The 17,597-nt window shown below is 47.8% G+C and overlaps 1 protein-coding gene across 1 annotated transcript in view; it reads left to right on the forward strand.

Annotated features, from left to right (window-relative positions):
- Nucleotides 1-17,597, forward strand: part of PPP1R12B (protein phosphatase 1 regulatory subunit 12B) — a 155,549-nt gene that overhangs the window by 29,850 nt on the left and 108,102 nt on the right. Inside the window, exons 9-13 of the mRNA XM_007456154.1 lie at nucleotides 551-663; nucleotides 3,264-3,464; nucleotides 4,438-4,523; nucleotides 5,479-5,604; nucleotides 11,336-11,518. Of these exons, the coding sequence (XP_007456216.1) occupies nucleotides 551-663; nucleotides 3,264-3,464; nucleotides 4,438-4,523; nucleotides 5,479-5,604; nucleotides 11,336-11,518 (709 nt within the window). The remainder of the gene's footprint in view (nucleotides 1-550; nucleotides 664-3,263; nucleotides 3,465-4,437; nucleotides 4,524-5,478; nucleotides 5,605-11,335; nucleotides 11,519-17,597) is intronic.

Consider the following 17,597-nt stretch of genomic DNA (forward strand, 5'->3'; position numbering starts at 1 on the left):
TACACGACCCTCTGACTTTATTTCCTGTTGTGACCCCAAGAGCCCTTGTTACTTGGTGGCTGCCTCTTCTCTGAACCCCCGGAGCACTTGCTGATTTAAATCAACCAGTTCAGCACCGGACGTCTTTGACCTTGTGTTGTTACCATGATTATTTTACATCTTAACGTCTCTTCTTTTTGCAACTGCCTAGAAAGCAAGGTCTATCTTATACCTTCTCTGGCTTTTCCTGCCCAGCCCTCCAAACAGAGCAGATTCTTACTGTGTACTTACTGATGAATTTTATATGTGACATATAGTGTGGAGGAGGTTGTCGGCTATACATGTGGGGATTAGAATTGGCTCCTGTCAAGACAGGAATTCCACTTGAGTATGTTTTCTTATAAGAGACAGTGGTTGCCAGAGGTTTCATAGTAGTTGAATCCAAGCATTACGTGGCCCTAGTGATCTGTTTTGATAATGGGTAAACCCTTTCTGTTAGCCGAAAAGTACACATACACACAGATAAGGTTTTCACACTTGTACTTGTTGCTTCTCTTGTCTTAAATAACAGATAAAAAGCCGGGAGCCATCGTCAACCGTTCCAACTCCGAAAGCAAGAGTAGTGCCGCAGAGCAGGCGCCAGCGCCGGCGCAGGTCATCTCCTCCACCTCTTCAGCCAGGAGGGTGAGTGGTTTGGAATCAGTTTGGATATTTCCCACTATTGCAGTAACGCACAGTTAGAAAGGCCCGAAAGGTACTTCCATGCTTTTTTTTTTCCTTTAAATTGAGTATAGTTGATTTACGACGTTGGGTTAGTTTCAGGTATACAGCAAAGTGATTTGGTTATACATACATATATATCTATTTTTTTTCACATTTTTTTTCCTTTATAGGTTATTACAAAGTACTTAGTAGAGTTCCCTGTGCTGTACAGTACAGTAGGTCCATGTCGTTTATCTATTTTGTATATAGTAGTGTGTATCTGTTAATCCCAGACTCCTAATTTATCCCCCCCTCCTTTCCCCTTTGGTAACCATAAGTTTGTTTTCTATGTCTGTGAGTCTATTTCTGTTTCATAAATAAGCTCATTTGTATCCTTTTTTTTAGATTCCACATATGAGTGATATCATATGGTATTTGTCTTTCTCTGTCTGACTCACTTCACTTAGTATGATAATCTCTAGGTCCATCCATGTTGCTGCAAATGGCATCATTTCACTCTTTTTTATGGCTGAGTAATACTCTGTTGTATATATGTACCACATCTTTATATTCCTGCCTTAGTCAGCTCAGCTGCCATAACAAAATACCACAAACAGGGTGGCTTTAAATAGAAACTTATGTCTCACAGTCTGGAGGCTGGAAATCCAAGATCAAGGTGCTGGCAAGTTCAGTTCTTGGTGAGGGCGCTCTTCCTGGCTCTCAGACAACCACCTGGTCTCCAAGTATAATCACACTGGGGGTTAGGGCTTCAGTACATGGATTTGGAGGAGTGGACACAATGTTTGTGTCCGTGACTTTGCCCACAGTATATTTTTAAAAAGTATAAAGCCATCACCAAACAAATTTGGCTACAGTGTGTTTAGATGGCACAGGCCCTAGTAACCTGGGACCAAGGAAGTGTTGTCAGTTGCCTATTTTCTTCGTATCTGAAGTTGAGGTGAGCGTATGTGAAGTTCAGTTGGGCTGGGAAGATAGCCAGCATCCAGCCTCGATTGTTCTGATGACTGCTCTTCTTTTTTTACTTCTCATGTTCCATTTTACTTTCCTGAGTTTAAGTGCTTATAGTCGATGATGAGTGGAGAGCGGAGGTTGAAAGCACTTGTTGAAATGCATGAGTGCCTCCGGCAGCCTCCCCAGGCTGCTCAGAAGCTGCCGGCTCCTCGCCGGCGATGCCGTGGCTCCGCAGTGTGTGGGATTGATGTTGAGGAGAACGGGCCCGAGCTCTTTGGAGCGCAGCTCTTGGACAGCTCTGTACTTCTGCAGATGCTAACTTACTGATCTTCCCAGAGCCTCGTGAATGTGCAGGTGGCATTCTGGTGTCCTTGTGGAGACGAGGCAGCAGAGGCTCAGCTGCGCACTGGCTCCTGGGAGCGTCCAGCCTCTCAGTCCTGAGCACTCCCCGTGCTTCTGCGCGTGACTGAATCGCCTGCTTTCTTAAGAGGAAAAAGTCCTAAATTTAAAAAGAGACAAGCGCACACCCATACTTATTCCACTTTGCTGAAAGAATGCGGGGGAGACATTTCTCCCCTCAGAGCCAGGGTGGCTCATAAGGAGCTGACAGGATTGATTCTCTGAAGCTGGAAGGAGTACGTAAATGTATCCATTCAGATGATCGGGTAAGAGAGAAAAATCTAAGCATGGTTTTACATTGCTATTGCGTTTTCACTATGCCAGGCGGTAGAGGTGGCCTGGTTCTGGAGAAAGACCGACGCTTCTAGCAGAGCCCCCCACGGCCGAGGAAGAGGCCCACGGCTGATGGTCTGTAGACCAGATGTGCCCCAGCCTGGCCTTCAGGCTGGCACTAGTCTGTGATGTTTTCTGTGGTTTATAGCAGGATGAGATGGTTAAGGACAATGGAAGCTTTCCATGAAGCTTTCTTTTCTAATGTTAAAATTACTTCTGTCTCTCTCTTTTTTTAATGAAATGATGGTACTGGAAATGGTAATCCATTTCTGAAAGCTGTTCTGGCAAAATTGAAAAACTGGCAACTCTGTGACTTGTACCATTTTTTTTTCTTTTTTAATTTTGCTGCTCGCTGAAATCTGAAATGCTTAGAACTGCTGCCCTTGGTCAAATAAACCATCGTCTTGAAATAAGCAGTTAGAATTTGAGTGGAGTGGCCTTTAGCATCTGTGTGCCTGTTACCTTCCATCAGCTTACCGCAGTCTCATCACAGGACCTTGAAACATAGCGACACCTTGGCCCACCCTGTGTTTCCCAGTGTCCATGTGTTATAAGAGGGGTAAGGTCTTTGCCAGGGTTGCAGATGGGCACGTTGAAGCCTGGAGAGGTGAGGTGTCCTGTCCCCAGGCACACAGCGGACAGGAGGGGGCGTGTCACCAAGCCTGGGTCAGCACTCAGCCCACTGTCGTACTCCTCGAGCAGCTCTGCCAGGTGGGAGCTTCTTAGGCTTCTCTGGCCCAGGAGAAAGGGAGCCCTGCGAGGGCCTGGCCTGCCGCGTGCTCCTCCCTGCTCCGCCCCACATCGCCCCACGGAGCTCAGCTGGGGACGGAAAGACCCATCAGGCCCTTCCTTTCCTTTGCTTCGTCCGTCCCTCGTAGTTCTCTGGCCTTTTCAACAAGCCGGAAGAGCCCAGAGATGAGTCTCCGTCTTCGTGGAGGCTGGGCCTCAGGAAGACCGGCAGCCAGAACGTGCTGAGCGAGGCGGCCAGGTCCAGGGAGGCCCTGCGGGACCGGGGCGCGTTCATCCACCGCTCGGCCTCCAGCCCCCGCATCTCCACTGTGCTGGACAACAGAGAAAAGGTGCAGTTTCCTTCTGTGACAATTCAACCTCAGGAGCAAAGGAAAACATTTTCTAGTCCCTAATTTGATTCTGGAAGTACAGAGTCTTTAAAAGGAGACAGGCACGTTGATTAATCATGTAGCTATTTGCTTGCTAGTACTTGCTTGGCCAAGAAAGAAAGAAACCCCTTTTCCTTTTGGCATATACCTTCTGTTCATTCTTCCTTACCCTCCTTACCTGGGGCAAAAAAGTGGGTTAGAAGGATGAAGATTTGGATACGGCCTAAAAGGTTCCTCTGAACCAGTAACAGTAATTTATTCTTTTTATGTTTAGAAGCAGAGTTCCTTGGTTGGGCTTTCAATCCTAATGAGGCTCAGGCAGAGTGGCACTTAGAAAAACAAATTCTGGTGTCTCCTTTTTTCATTAATTGATGTATGATCCGGCTACCTTCTCATCTACTGTTCATCCAGAAGGAGCACGTTTCTGTGTCTTCACTCTGGTTTCAGGGTTCACGGGGCTCGCGTGGTGCACCTCCCTGGGGCTGGGTCTCCTTTAACCACAGACCCCTCGGTCCTGGGTTTCCGGAGGCACTCGGGCCCGAGGTGCGTGGGCTGGATTAGCTCTGGGGCCCATTTGTGCCTGAGGCTGCATTTCGAGGAAAAGAGCTCCAGAGTGCAGTTGCTATCTGTGGCCTTTCAAAAGCTCCCTGTCTCTGCAGGGCTGCTGCTTGGTGTGATTGGTGCTGCTCTTCCCGGTTTCATGGCCCTGGCTCTTCCCATGAGAATTATTTCCCTGCATGTTGGTTTTTAACGGAGGAGGGTTGGGAATGGGCCTTTGAATGCTAACCTTTTTTAACACCACTCAAGCTGGAATTGGTATTGAATCTGGAAGTAAGATTATATAGGTATGTTAAGTTCTGCTTTTTTACCCCAAGTGTTTTACACTGTATCAGAACTCTGCCTTCCCTGTGCGTCCCGTGTTTGGATTTTACAGGAGCGAGGAAGCAGAAGCTCTTGCAGCGCAGCACTGGGGCTGCGGAGGCTGAGCGCCGCCGGCGGCCTGGAGGAGAAGGAGAACAGGTACTGGCCCCGGGGCCCACGGCCGCCCTCCCGCCCGGGGCCCCAGCCCTCCGCCCGCGCCTTGCCGCTGCCGTGCCGTCAGCTCGGCTCCCCCGTGTGGGTCCGCTTCAGTCCACAGCTGGCTCTGTGCACGTGGGGTCTGTGTCCACCGGCGGTTCAGGCGCTCCTCGTGCCAGGACAGGGCCTGTCCCCTGGGGAACACTAAAAATGTGGTTATTTAATTGAATTGATCAGCTTCTAACCTGTAAGTAAAGTCTTCCTCATCAGTTAAAAATGAATATGGGAATGTTGAGGCATTGCTGCATCTCAGAGCAGAGCCTGGGCTAGAGCCTTGCTTCTCAAGGTGCGGTCCTCCAGCCAGCAGCACCGGGGCCACTGGAAGCCCGTTAGCAGTACAGAGTCTCAGTCCCGCCCGGACCTGCTGAAGCAGGTGGGCGCTCGCACAAAGTCCCCTCGGTGGTTGAAAGGCACGTTAAAGTTTGGGAAGGACTGCCCTGGGGGACCTCCCCGGGTTACCAGCTGTGGTTAGGAAGAGGTGCCAGGGCCGTTCCTGGGCGTCGCCTGTGTAGGAAGCTGAGGAGCCTCCTTCACTTGCACGCACGTCCTCTCTGCCTCCCCCGTCCCGCCTCTGCTTGCTCTGAGCGGCCCACACCAGGCTGACCTGCCAGGCTTTCTAACTGAGGAACGAAGGGGCCCCTCCTTACGAAAGGGCTCCAGATCCGCACCACAAGCACTTGGTACCTACTGAGATGGGTTGGCTTTGAAGTTGCTAAAAGGAGGCAGACCCGAAGCCTTAACCAGTCCCCCATCTGTGTGGGGAGACAGGTGTATGAACACCTATCTCTTGAAAAGGGCCCCATTGCTGTCTCTGCAGCCGCGCCTGCGCCCCCCCCCCTCCCAGTTTATGCCGAGGGCGGGGCCAGTGTTTTGTTTTGTGTCTGTCCTGCATCCACAGAGAGTCGGCTGCTCACCTGGTGCGGAGCGGCCCCCCCGCCCGCCAGCTGCGGAGGGACGGAGCGGAGGGGAGCGAATCTCTGCAGACGGCCACCCCTTCCACCTACGTGACAACCTACCTGAAAAGGTACCAGGCTCCAAGGCTGGGAGGTGGTTTCCTTCACTCTGGCCGTGGGCAGATGGGCAATAAATTGCATGCCTTTTTGTACCCAGTTAGCACCACAAAAACGAATCGAGAACTGAATTGCTTTTAGATTTCTTGGGAGTAACATCTTAAGTAATTTTAAATCAGAGTTCATTTCTTTACCTAACTGAATCAGAGTAAGCTAATTCCAAGTTCTCCCCACAGACAGATCTGAATATATACTCCGTCCTTTCAGTCCTGTAAAATCTTCAGCCAGATATGACTTCGGGTAGACTCTGAGCAGGACTGAATTTAAGTCGCCCTTGCCCGGTAGCCAGCTCTCCTTCCTCAGCTCAAGTCACGCTTTGCGGGGGAGGCAGGGAGGGGCCTGTAGGGTGTAGCGGGGGCAGGATGGGGACAGATGTTAACTGCATTAAAAAATATTTCATATTGAAGCCTGTTAATTTAGGGACTTGAGTTGTTGTTTTTTTTTTTATGACTTTAATGGCCCTCAGATCCATCAAGATATGAAACTCGCAAGTCTGGTGCAGAGAAGGTACCTGGGTTTCCCTCCCCTTTTCTCATCTGTATACCCCTTTCTGCAGTTATCTTCTTTGCCATGTACCAGCCAGCAAGCAAAGCACCTTTGCCAGAGCCGTTAAGCTATAAGACACACTTAATTAATATTTCCATTTGAACTTTGCGGCTGATGTGGAGGAATCTGATTCTCATTGCTTCCTCTGAATTCTTTCTTCACTTGTACTCTCTCAACCAAACCCCTCCAACTGCCTCGTCATGCCACAGCTTTCATCGGTAGGTTTTTAGGTGACTCTTGGCTACCCTAGGCACAGGCTTTGGCCACAGACTGTGTGTTTGGGATCAAAACCTATTTTCACTTGATAGGAATAATCTCGTCAACCAGTTAATGTCGGAATGTGGGGACTGTGCCATAAATCAAACAGCCACTGTCACCTTTTAATGCCCTTCAGTTCTGCAGATACGTCCTGTAAGAGAGGGCTCAACTTTGAAAGGGAGCAGGTACAATTCATTGATGCCACTGAAGCTTCGTCCTACAGCCTCAGTGTTTTTGGCTTTAATGAGGCTGTTGCCTGTTTGTCTTCGAGGGTGAGGCCTTAGTCTGAATAGATAACTTATTACTCCTTATAGCTGGATCCAAGCTGAAACCAGGACCAAGAAAAACTTCTCTAAGAAAAGAATGTTCTAGAACTTAGGAAAGATGAAGGTGCCGCCTTCATCTTTAATGTTGAGGCCTGGTGTTATTTTGTGGTAGGGTTGGTGGCTTTCTGGATCCAAGTCATCAGCAGATGGATGGAGTGAGTAGTGTTTGGTTTCATAGATGTCGTTTGGCATAATCATGGTGAACAGAGGAGAGGGGACACTTGTCTTTAGGGTGGGAAGCGTGCTTAATTATGTGAGCATGTTTGAGAAAATATCTGCAGCTTGCTCTATACCTTGGACTTCCAAAGCTTTTCTTCTGTAATCCTAAAGCACTTTTTTATTTTACAAATCTTAGTTTACGATCTCTCACAAGGAAAGAATCATACACAATCACTGTTTCAAACAGAAAGTGTGGATAGACATTTGTCATTCTTGGACTATGCCAAACCTCAGAAACTTTCCATTTTCAGTCTCCTCATTTTTTAGGCAGAAATTCCTTTTATAACAGCCCAGTAAAATGCATCTTTTGTCAAAGAAGTCTTCCTGGCTTTTCTGGGTCACCCCCGCCTCACGTGTTTCATTACCATTATAGTCAAGAAGTTTTTTTAAAAATTCTAATCCAAATAATTTTTTGCCGCAGTTGAGATGGTTCCTACCTGTCTTCAGCTGAGACAGGGGAAAGCTGTCCTCTGTTGCCTGTACAGTATTACTTGCTAGACCTAAACCTTGAAATCCTCCCAAGGAGTTTTGGCCTCTGTCCTCTTTTCTACTCTTTAATCCTGAGTCTCTGCTCCAAACCCTCTGCAGATTCTCGGGCTCACTTTAGCTTTTGCAGTGTTGCTTCTGTCTCCGGGAAGCAGCTGGGGTTGCGTGACGTTGTCGGGGGTGTTGGAGTTCTTTCCAGCGCGCTGCCTCTGCCGCCTGTCTATCCCCTCCCCCAGCCCCACTCCATCCGTGCGCTCCGCTCCCTCCTGTTGCTCTTCATCTCTCCTCCTCCCCGCGCCTTCCCTCTGTGGGGTGATGGACAGAGGCCTGCGTGCTGCCGGGGGCCCCCCCGCTCGAGCCGGGCTGGGCCCCTCCGCTTCCCAGCTGTCGTGCCCTCTCTCCATCCACCTCCTTTAAGCGCATAGTCTGGGTGGGGAGGTCGTGCTGGGCGCGGGGCGAGCAGCGTGTCCTGAAGGAAGTGACCGTGTGCTGTTTTGCAGTGCGTCCTGTGGTGGACGTAGTGGCCCCTCAAGCCCCTACCTCTCAGCCAATCACAACCCACCTCCTGCTGCCTCACTCATTACCATTGGGTCCTCCAGCTCTGGGGCGGCAGGTGGCAGCCCACCGCCTGCTCCCCCGCTCCACTCAGTGCAGACACTGCTGCATCTGTGCACCACGCAGGTAAGGCTGCTGGGGGCCGCTGGAGTCACATCTGGAGGCTCCAGCCAGGAGACTCCGGACTCCTGGAGAGTGTCCCTGAGTCAGTGAGGACGCTTTTGCTCTGACCTGTGTCGGCCAGGCAGCAGCTGCTTGTCAGGTAACCGTAGGGCATGCTTAGGCCTTGCCTCCTGGTAGCTCTCCCAGCTGGGTTACAACGTTAAGGGCCCGGCTATTGTGCTAAATCACGTGTTACAAACAGCCCACATGTCATTTATACCAATTTCCCAGGAAGTATCAGGAGGGATCTCTTCTGTTTACTCTTTTTGGAAGATGGCGTTCAACCCAAATCGAAAGGGACGCTAATTCTTGTCCTGGAAGCCTCCTACAGCCCCCTTCTGAGAACTTCCAGCAGTGAGTGTTTTGCGACACCCACTGTGGGAAGGAGGAGATGTGTGTTTGTCTCCACTCTGTGGCCGGCTGACACCTTCTTGGTTTCTAGCTCATCCGAGGGGTGGCACGGGCAGAGTGTCGTGTGAACCTGGGGCAGAACTTCAGCTGTGGTTGTGAATGTGGTCAGAGATATTTTCCTTTGGGTGCAGCACAGGGGCTCCTCCACTGGGTCTTGTTTCTACAGCTGACACAAAGAAAAGGAAAAATGTCATTGAGGCCAGTGTTGCAGCAAGGACACGGCTGGTGCTGGTGCCCGACTGGTGCCCGACTGGTCGCTGGGTTTCCTTTCCTGACAAAAGTGGGGCTCATTTGTTTGGCCAGGTTGGGTGGCTTATGATGGACCGCTTCTAACAATACTGTATGATTATTTATACACTTACTAGGCCCCATAACAATCCATTTGCACAGGCATGGTTAACGTTAGCCCCACAGATGGAGACACTGAAGCACAGAGAGGCTACTGATTAATTCAGAACGAGGCCTGGGGAAGAATGGTAATGGCCACCCTTTGTTGAACCCCAGCGTGTGCCAGGCATGGGGCTCGTACAGTACAGAATTACATCAGGGCTTGCTTTACTCACATATAACAGTGTATCCAAATAATACTGACTAGGTTTATCTTAAAGGTTTATTTTTTTTCTCTCAGTTAAGACAGTCCAGAAATAGGCAGTGCTGGCACATAGCTCCAGAGCCACCAAAGGGTCTGTGTTCCTTCTGTCTTTCCGCTTCACAATGTTTAGATCGTGGCTTCCATTTCCATGGGTTGCCTAATGGTCCAAAATAGCTGCTAGAGTTCTAGCCATCACGGCTGTATTCTAGGCAGGGAGGAGGAGGAAAGGGGGAAGTATGCGAGGAGGGAATGCCTCTGAACTGAGAATTTCCCCAGACGCACTGATCTTCTGCTCGTGTCTCCCTGGCCACCTCTAGCGACCAGGGAGACTGTGAAAAGTATGGATTTTTAGCTAGGCACATTGATGCCTTGAATAATAGGGTCCTGTTAGTAAGGAGGGAAAGGAACATGAACATGGGTGAGGCAGCTGGCTGTGTTACATATAGTCCTAAAGAGCCCTCCAGTGTATGGAACATGATCCTCATTTTATGGATGAGGAAGCTGAGGCCAAAACTGTAATGATTTGCCCGAGGTCACTTGGCCAGGAAGGAACAACCAAGGCAGGATTGGAGCCTAGATTTGTGCGTTTTGGGGCTCTTTTCTTTTTCACTATTTTCTTTCCACTGAGTTTATCTTTTATTGTGGGCACTATACTGAGTGTTCCACAGACATTATTTGATTTAATCATCACAAGATCCCTGCACTTCAAGGCAGCATTATCCCCATTTTACAGGGAAGAGATCGGAGAGGTTACACTCAGCCCCAGGTGGTTCCAGAGCCTCCAATCCCTGCTCTGGAGCCTTTTCTGTTCTGATCCTAACAACCTACTTGTAAAATTATATATTTCAAAATAATAGTAAGAATCCTATTCTGTAACTTGACAAATAAAATCCTTGGCATTTCTCCAGCATAAGAAATTGCAGAGACCGAAGCATGTTATTAAGCTAAAAGGAATTCCATGTAAGGTTTCGATAAGTGTAATTATTTTATAGCTTTGTTCCTGGCTGATTTTATTAGTGCTTCCTATAGGCTCATACATCTTGTAAGTCTGAGGAATTATTTGCCTTCATTTTTTAAATTAAAAAATGAATGTAAAATTTCACCTTTTTTCTGAGCTATTAATTGCTTCTGGAGAAGTGGCTTGTATTTTTTAGATACCACTTCAAAACTGTTCTAATTTTATACTGGCATCTAGGTACCATATTTAGGTTTTTATGATCTGATTAATTCTTTCAAGCTTATTATAATAATGTGATTATTTGAAAATGAGCTTATAGCTACTTATAAGCATTCTGGTAATTCTCAGTAGGTGAAAAAAAAAACAGATTTTTAGCATTCATTATTTTCATTTCTTTCTCCATCTTTGTGAGTATCAATTTTGGATCTCTGTTACCCCAGCAACAAGCTGTGACATCACAAATGATAGCTTTTTGGGTGGAAAGCCAATGGTTGATCTCAACTCTTTGTTAAGAAACAAAGGTCTTGCTTTCATGTAAATGAATGTAATTGTACAGCTTGCTGTTGGAAAGTCTGTAGTTAAGGTTGCATGTAGAATCCTGTTAGTTTTGGTTTCAGTCTCTGCTGTCTGCAGTTATGAATACGGACAATCAGGCACTTGGTTCCGTGGAAAGAGAGCAGTTGCTGAGCTAGGTGAGGTTGCGGAGTGTCTGTCGAGTGTGTCTGGGTGATCCAGGAGGACGGCCGTCCGCTGTGAGGCCACCGCAGGCGCTCACTGCCCGGGACTGAAGGGCAGTGACGTGATCGTAAGTGACTTCAGTGTCTGTTGTGTGTGTGTGGAGACCAGATGGTGCTCAGGACTCATTCAGAGCTCTCTTGCATGTGTCACTATCTTGCCTTGTGCCATAGCTAATCAAAAAAAATTTTTTTTCTAATCTCAAGTAAAAAATATTTTCCGTAAAACATAACTGCTTGGGCAGAAGGTATCAGACGGAAAGCGTAATCACTGTTCTAAGGTTTAAGAGCTCAGAATTAAGAAAGCAGACCAACCCCAGACTAATTCCGAGCGAGAAGATTCTCTGGGTAAACACACCTCGAAGCTCTGTCTCTACCACTGCGTTGTCGTGTGTGTGCCTGACCGTTCTCTTTCTGCTTGTGTCCTTTTTATTTCAGGCCTCCTTACAAATCCCAGGCTGACTCCGCAGCGGAGAGAACAGTAGACAGTGTCTCTTGCGGCACCCCCCTCTGTGTGATCACGAATCGCCCCCCACCTAGCACTGCCAATGGGGTTGCAGCTGCCGCTCTGCTCTCCACTCCTGGAACGGACTCCTCTGTGGAAACCAGGGAGAGGAGGAGGTGTGTTACGACTGATGTCACTTGTGGGGTTCTGCTTACAGGTAGTAGGTAGAGGGGTGGGCGTGAAGTGTCTCCCCCAGTCGCACACACTTCTGTGAAAACGAGTCTTCATGTTACAGCTTGGGTTTTCTCTTTCGCCTCTGGGAGATTTTTGGTGGAGATCTTAATTCTTTCTGATTATTTAACGTAGGTACTTCTTCTGTTATGGATCTACGGGCATTTCTTCTTTCTGTTTGTCTTACGAGAGAGATCACTGTCAGGCCCTGTTTCCCCCTTTTGTGATGGAGCACCTGAGCAGAGAGAAGCATCTTTGGTTTGGCTCTGGGTGGTCCACGACGACTTCTGGCAGCAGAGAAAAGCCGTGTGGTATGATAAAAGGCTCAGAGAAACAGAGCTGGGATGTACAGTTTTGATTAATTTGAGACGAATACCAGAAAAGGAAGTGGATGGCACATGATGATACTGTATAGGGACGGTGGCCAACTGTTCTGCAGGCTCCTTGGAGGGATGGTGGGGGCAACCGTGAGCTGACCTCAGAGAGATCTAAGGCAGAAGCTAAGAGAGCCTTCTGAGCGTCAGGACTAAGAGACCATGGGAGGTGTGACCAAGGAGAACAGGCCATTTTCTTCCACTAGAAGAAGTGGTAAAAATAGAATGCATTCCATTTGGGAGTTTCAGATCTACATAAAGACTGAAGCCGTAATTATCCCTTTTTTCAGACTAGAAAAAGAGGTCAAATCTTACCAAAATTTAGATTTCACTTTGACTTCATTTTATGTTGAATATCCAAGGGGAGGAGGTGTATATTTCCGAGTGTGTCTATATGTGTAACAAGGCCGCGTGTCTTTCCAGCCACAAGGTACAATGAGTTAAACGTTTTAGACGTTCGTTTATTATAAAGATAGCTCTAAGACACGCATCTTGAGAAGAAACAGGAGGAAGATGTTAAGTTGAAAAAGAGTGTTTTTCTTCCTTTCCTCCCTTTCTTTTTTCATTTCTTTATGTAAAACTTGAAGAAATTCCATTTTCTGGGCTAACAGATTGCAGAGCTAACAGTTGTCATCTTTTAATAGGCTTCCAGCCAGGAAAGTTTTAATAAATCAATCTTCAGTATTTAACGTCTATGTGTTTCATAGCTCAGACGTTACTCAGATACTGTTAGTTTCATCTAGAAACTAAATGCGAAAGCAGTCTTTCATTAGCTGGGGAAGAAAACTCCCTTTAAAAACTCCTTCTGAGCTGAGACAAGTGAAATGAGTTAAATTCATCATTAAGATCACGATCCCTGGAAGGATGCGTAAACCAGGTTCTTTATCAAACTGCATTATTAAATATTTAGTTAGTTGCATGAACCATTATTTAGAGAAATCTAGAGAAACGATTACTGTCTTCTGGGAATTTTATAACCTGTGATCAGTAACCTGCTACAGATTGTGATTCTTGTTTTAGAAGTTTTATTCAAGCCACAAATATTTATTGAGTACCAGCCGTGTGCCACATGTTTTATAGAACTAGGATGTATTTCCTCAAGGAGCAGCAAATGTTAGAATACAAGAATTAGGTCAAGATATGAATGAACTGTAATACGAATGTGGTACATCAAGATGAGTGCACTTTAGCGATGGCACAAAATGGGTATAGATGTTCGTTAGATGAATAATAATTAATAGATAATGAAATAAATAAATAGCTGGCACAAGATAAATAGCTGGGAGGGTATTAGATAGAGAGCTGTTGGACTCAGTCACTTGGTCTGTAGCAGCGTTTATTCCTTCCAGAATTTGCTGAGCACCTGCTGTTGCCAAGTACTGTGACAAGCCCAGACCGCACAGCCATGAGCTGATGAGTATATGGTCTGAGCCGCTGCGAAGTGCATACGCTAGTGAAGAGGAGCGACGGTATTTACACTTGTGACAGATGCTGTGCGCGGTGCTTTACAGAAGATCCGCCTGCTGTGCCCAGCACCGACTATGAAGTGGGGGAGGGAAGGGTTCAGGCATACAAGATCCCCGTTCTTATGAAATTTTTGCCTTCACGCTTCTAAATGTCTTAAATGCCCTAAACTACTCTCACCTATACTTAATTCATTCTTTCCCTCCTCTGTCAATCATTCATTCAACATATTGAGCACATCCCATTCATGATAATTCAGTGATGGGTGAGACCTGGTCCTCAGAAAGCTTATAGACTGAAAAGAGGAAAACCCACGTAATCAAATAAAATCACTATCGTGTGCTAAGGTATAAGTGGGAATAATTAACTGCCAGTGGGAACACAAAACGTTTCATAAAGTGGTTAACATTTGAGCCCGCGGCGCAGGCAGGGCTCCGCGATGCAGTCTCACCCCCAGCCAGGAGGTTGTGGGTTTATGTGCCGAGAGCCATGGTGAGCCGCCGGAAGAGTTTTTTGAACTGCTTTGCAGAGATGTGCTTCACACAGCACGTAATTCACCGGTTCAACGCAGCCAGCACCACAGTCAACTTCAGAGCATTTTCATCACCTTAAAAAGAAATCCCGCACCCTTTAGCTGTCGCCACCCCGTCTACCCCTTCCCCCGGGGCCTAAGCAACCGCTCATCTACTTTCTGTTTCCGTCAAGTTGCCTGCTCTGGAGGTTTCATCTAAATGGAATCAGCATGTGGTCTTCGGTGACTGGCTCCTTTCCCTCAGCGGCGTTTTCAAGATTCATCTGTGTTGTAGCGTGCATCAGTACTTTATTCTTTCCATGGCCGGATACTGTTTCATTACGTGGATATACTGCACTTTGTGTGCCATTCATAGGTTGGGGGACATTTGGGTTGTCTCCACCTTTCAGCTGTTTGAAGCATGTTATTATAAACATTCATGTACAAGTTTTTTTGTGAACATGTTTTCATTTCTCTTGGGTGTGTACCTAGGAGTAGAATTTCTGGGTCATCTGTCAGTAGAAGATTTGAGACACACACAAAAAAAGTTGACGTGACTTAACGTTTTTAAAAATTCTGCCTTTTAAACTCTGGTATGTAATAACATACGAAGTGGACAGGGGAAGAATGGGCAGGAATGGATGTGAGAGGACCAGTTAGGAGACCACTGCAGAGGAGCGAGCGTGAAGACCAGTAGCTGGCACTGAGGTGGTCGTTGGAAGAGACGGAAAAGGGTGAATGTGCTCAACGTTTGTTTAGGAGGTGGTTCCAGCAGCACGGCAGACAGGCCCACAAGGGCCCTGCTCCTATTATAAACAGACAGAAGGGTGGCTCAGTTCAGAAGAATGAAAGGGAACTCCCAGCTGACAAAAATGAAGAGACCCCAAAAGCCAGAATCGTCTGAGTGGCCCAGGGTGGTATGAGACCTAGAGTCTGGAGGCTCTGGTTTAGTGCCGTGTGTGGATGTAAGACGCGTGGCTGTGGACCTGACTAGGCTTGGATCCATCACCAACAGCCTGTGTAGAGCTGGAATTCTCAAAGGGCTGCCCAGTTCTTTGCCCACGGTCCAAAGATGTGTCAAGAGTCCAGGCAGGTTTTTTTCTTAAGAATATATATATAGGGGCTTCCCTGGTGGCACGGTGGTTAAGAATCCGCCTGCCAATGCAGGGGACACGGGTTCGAGCCCTGGTCCAGGAAGATCCCACATGCCACGAAGCAGCTGAGCCCGTGCACCACAGCTACTGAGCCTGCGCTCTAGAGCCCGTGAGCCACAGCTACTGAACCTGCACGCCAAAACTACTGGAGGCCACGTGCCTAGAGCCCATGCTCCGCAACAAGAGAAGCCACCACAATGAGAAGCCTGCGCGCCGCAACGAAGAGTAGACCCCGCTCACCGCAACTCGAGAAAGCCCGTGCACAGCAACAAAAACAGAACGCAACCCAAAAATTAATCAATCAATCAGTCAATCCACTTCTTACCTAAAAAAAAAGACTATATATTTTTTTAAAGAATATGTTTATATATTCTTTCTGAGATTCTTCTCCATTATAGGTTATTACAAGATATTGAATACAGTTTCCTGTGTTATACATTAGTCTTTGTTGTCAGAAAAATCTTTTATGGGATATTTTTACTACCCATATAGTTTGGAAATCCCAAGCCAAGAATTTAACATAGGAAGTAGGTCTGTACTCTTAAAATTTTGGGGCCATCATGGCACAAACAAATTCAAAGATACCTTGAAGATAAACACATCTTCAACCTGGGGTCCAAGGGATTTCTGTACAACAGTCCCCACCAGAGACAAACTCACACAGAACACTGTGAACACTGGAGAGGGAGAGGCACCATGAGGGAGAGCTCCCGGGGCAGGGTCTAGATGCTCAGGATGCAGATGAGCGGCAGACAGAAACCTCAGACCGTGACTTCAATTGGTGATGTTGACAAAAATTAGTCAGTTGATCTCAGAAAGAAGTGGAGAATTTTATTTGAGCCAGATTTGAGGATTATAACCTGGAAGAACATCTCAGCAAGCTCCAAGAACTGTTCCACCCGTTAGAGGTCACGGCACGGTAGCATAAGTTTTTGAGACACAAGGCTGTACGCGAAATGACGTCTTATTGACAGGTCACACAAGCCACGTCTGAGCGTCATCGTGGCCCCATCAAGAAGGAAGTTTATCTTTAAGGCGCTGTCTTGTTGGTGCTGGGAGAACGCTGCTCTTCGTGGCTGAGCAGGTGTTCCTGCCGACAGAGGTTTGGCCCATGTAAAATGCAGATACGCCCTGCACGGTAAGGGGGAGAGCGGGGGCCAGAGGGCAGAGGAGATGTGTTCACGTTTGAATTGTTCTTGTCTTGCCATAAAATATGAACTTGATTTCACAGTAACAATAGTTAGAAGTGACCAGCTGCACCAAAGCTAGAGCGAGCGTCTCGAGGAGCAGTGAGGTAAGTGCATCAGGAGTAGCTGTTGAGACGGAAGATGTTGCAGACGCACTGTGGTATCTGGTAGAGAGCTGCTACGGGAACCTGCGTGTGTAAGGCGTCTAACAGCCGTCTAGGGAGAGGCTGCCGTGTGCCCGGTGCAGGGGCGTTACGGATCCAAGGTCAGGGAAGAGCTAGCACGTGTGTGTGTGGAAGGCAGCTCAGAAGCTGCAGCACGGTGTCTGATGTGGGAACAGAGTGGGTCTGGAGTAGAGGGGCAGGGAAGGGGCCGCAGAGGAGGAGCCTGGGCTTGAGTTTTGAGAGGCTGGTCGTAACAGGAGGGGCCTGAGCAATTCGGGGGACAAGTTCGCTGTGCCTGGCACTGGGAGGAGGGCAAGGCCAGTGCAGCGTTTCCGCAGGCGTCTGCCGTGAAGTAGATTTAGATGCAGAAGAAAAGTGTTCTGTGGCCTAGCGAATCTGTGAAACGACGGCTTAAACACAGCTAAGCGCAGGTTGCTCCAAAACCTGGGGATCGCTCCTTTTCAGGCCGTGGGGCTGGCTAGAATTTGCAGCAGTTGCCAGATTTCTGTGTCCATCGATTAGTTTTGTTTTTTCACAGAAATCTGACTGGTACTCCATTGGGAATACTTTGCAAATTGTGGCGCTAGAGAGAGGCGGGCAGGAACCACATGGTGTAGTTTCTGTCTGTGCTGTGCTGAGAAACTTGAACTTCCGCTCTCAGAGCTGTGGACTGGCGTGCTTTCGGCCGGGGAATGGCTTGATTGAGTAAAACGGCACTTAAGCCTTGACAGAATTAAAGCCGTTCAGTTTCTCCTTCAGACAGACACACGCTGAAAGAAAAAAAGCACATGTTTTGAAAACAACTAAATTTTCCTTCTGAAAGAGCCATGCTGGGTACTAATTCTTCTCTGAAGCTGCAGCTCGCTCTGTAATCAGCTCCTTGTGGAAGATTTTGGCTCTTGCTGGGAAATGGAGGCCTGGAGCCTGTGTTGACAGGTCCCGTTGGAGACAATTAGCGTCAGGCAAATGGGTCTTGAAACTGGCCATAGCAAGCCTGACCAGCAGACAAGTCATCTCAGAAAGAATCCCTGTTCGCAGGGTAACTAGAGCTCGTGCATTGGGGTGTGGGTCTTCCCATGGAACCGGCACACCTGACTTTCCCTTTCTGAGCCGGGTTTGTTCGAAGAGGGGGAAGGCGGCGCGTGTAGCACTGACCGGCGGGGGGGGGGG

This window comes from Lipotes vexillifer, unplaced genomic scaffold, assembly GCF_000442215.2.
Source record: "Lipotes vexillifer unplaced genomic scaffold, Lipotes_vexillifer_v1.1 scaffold1201, whole genome shotgun sequence".
Classification (NCBI taxonomy): Eukaryota; Metazoa; Chordata; class Mammalia; order Artiodactyla; family Lipotidae; genus Lipotes; species Lipotes vexillifer.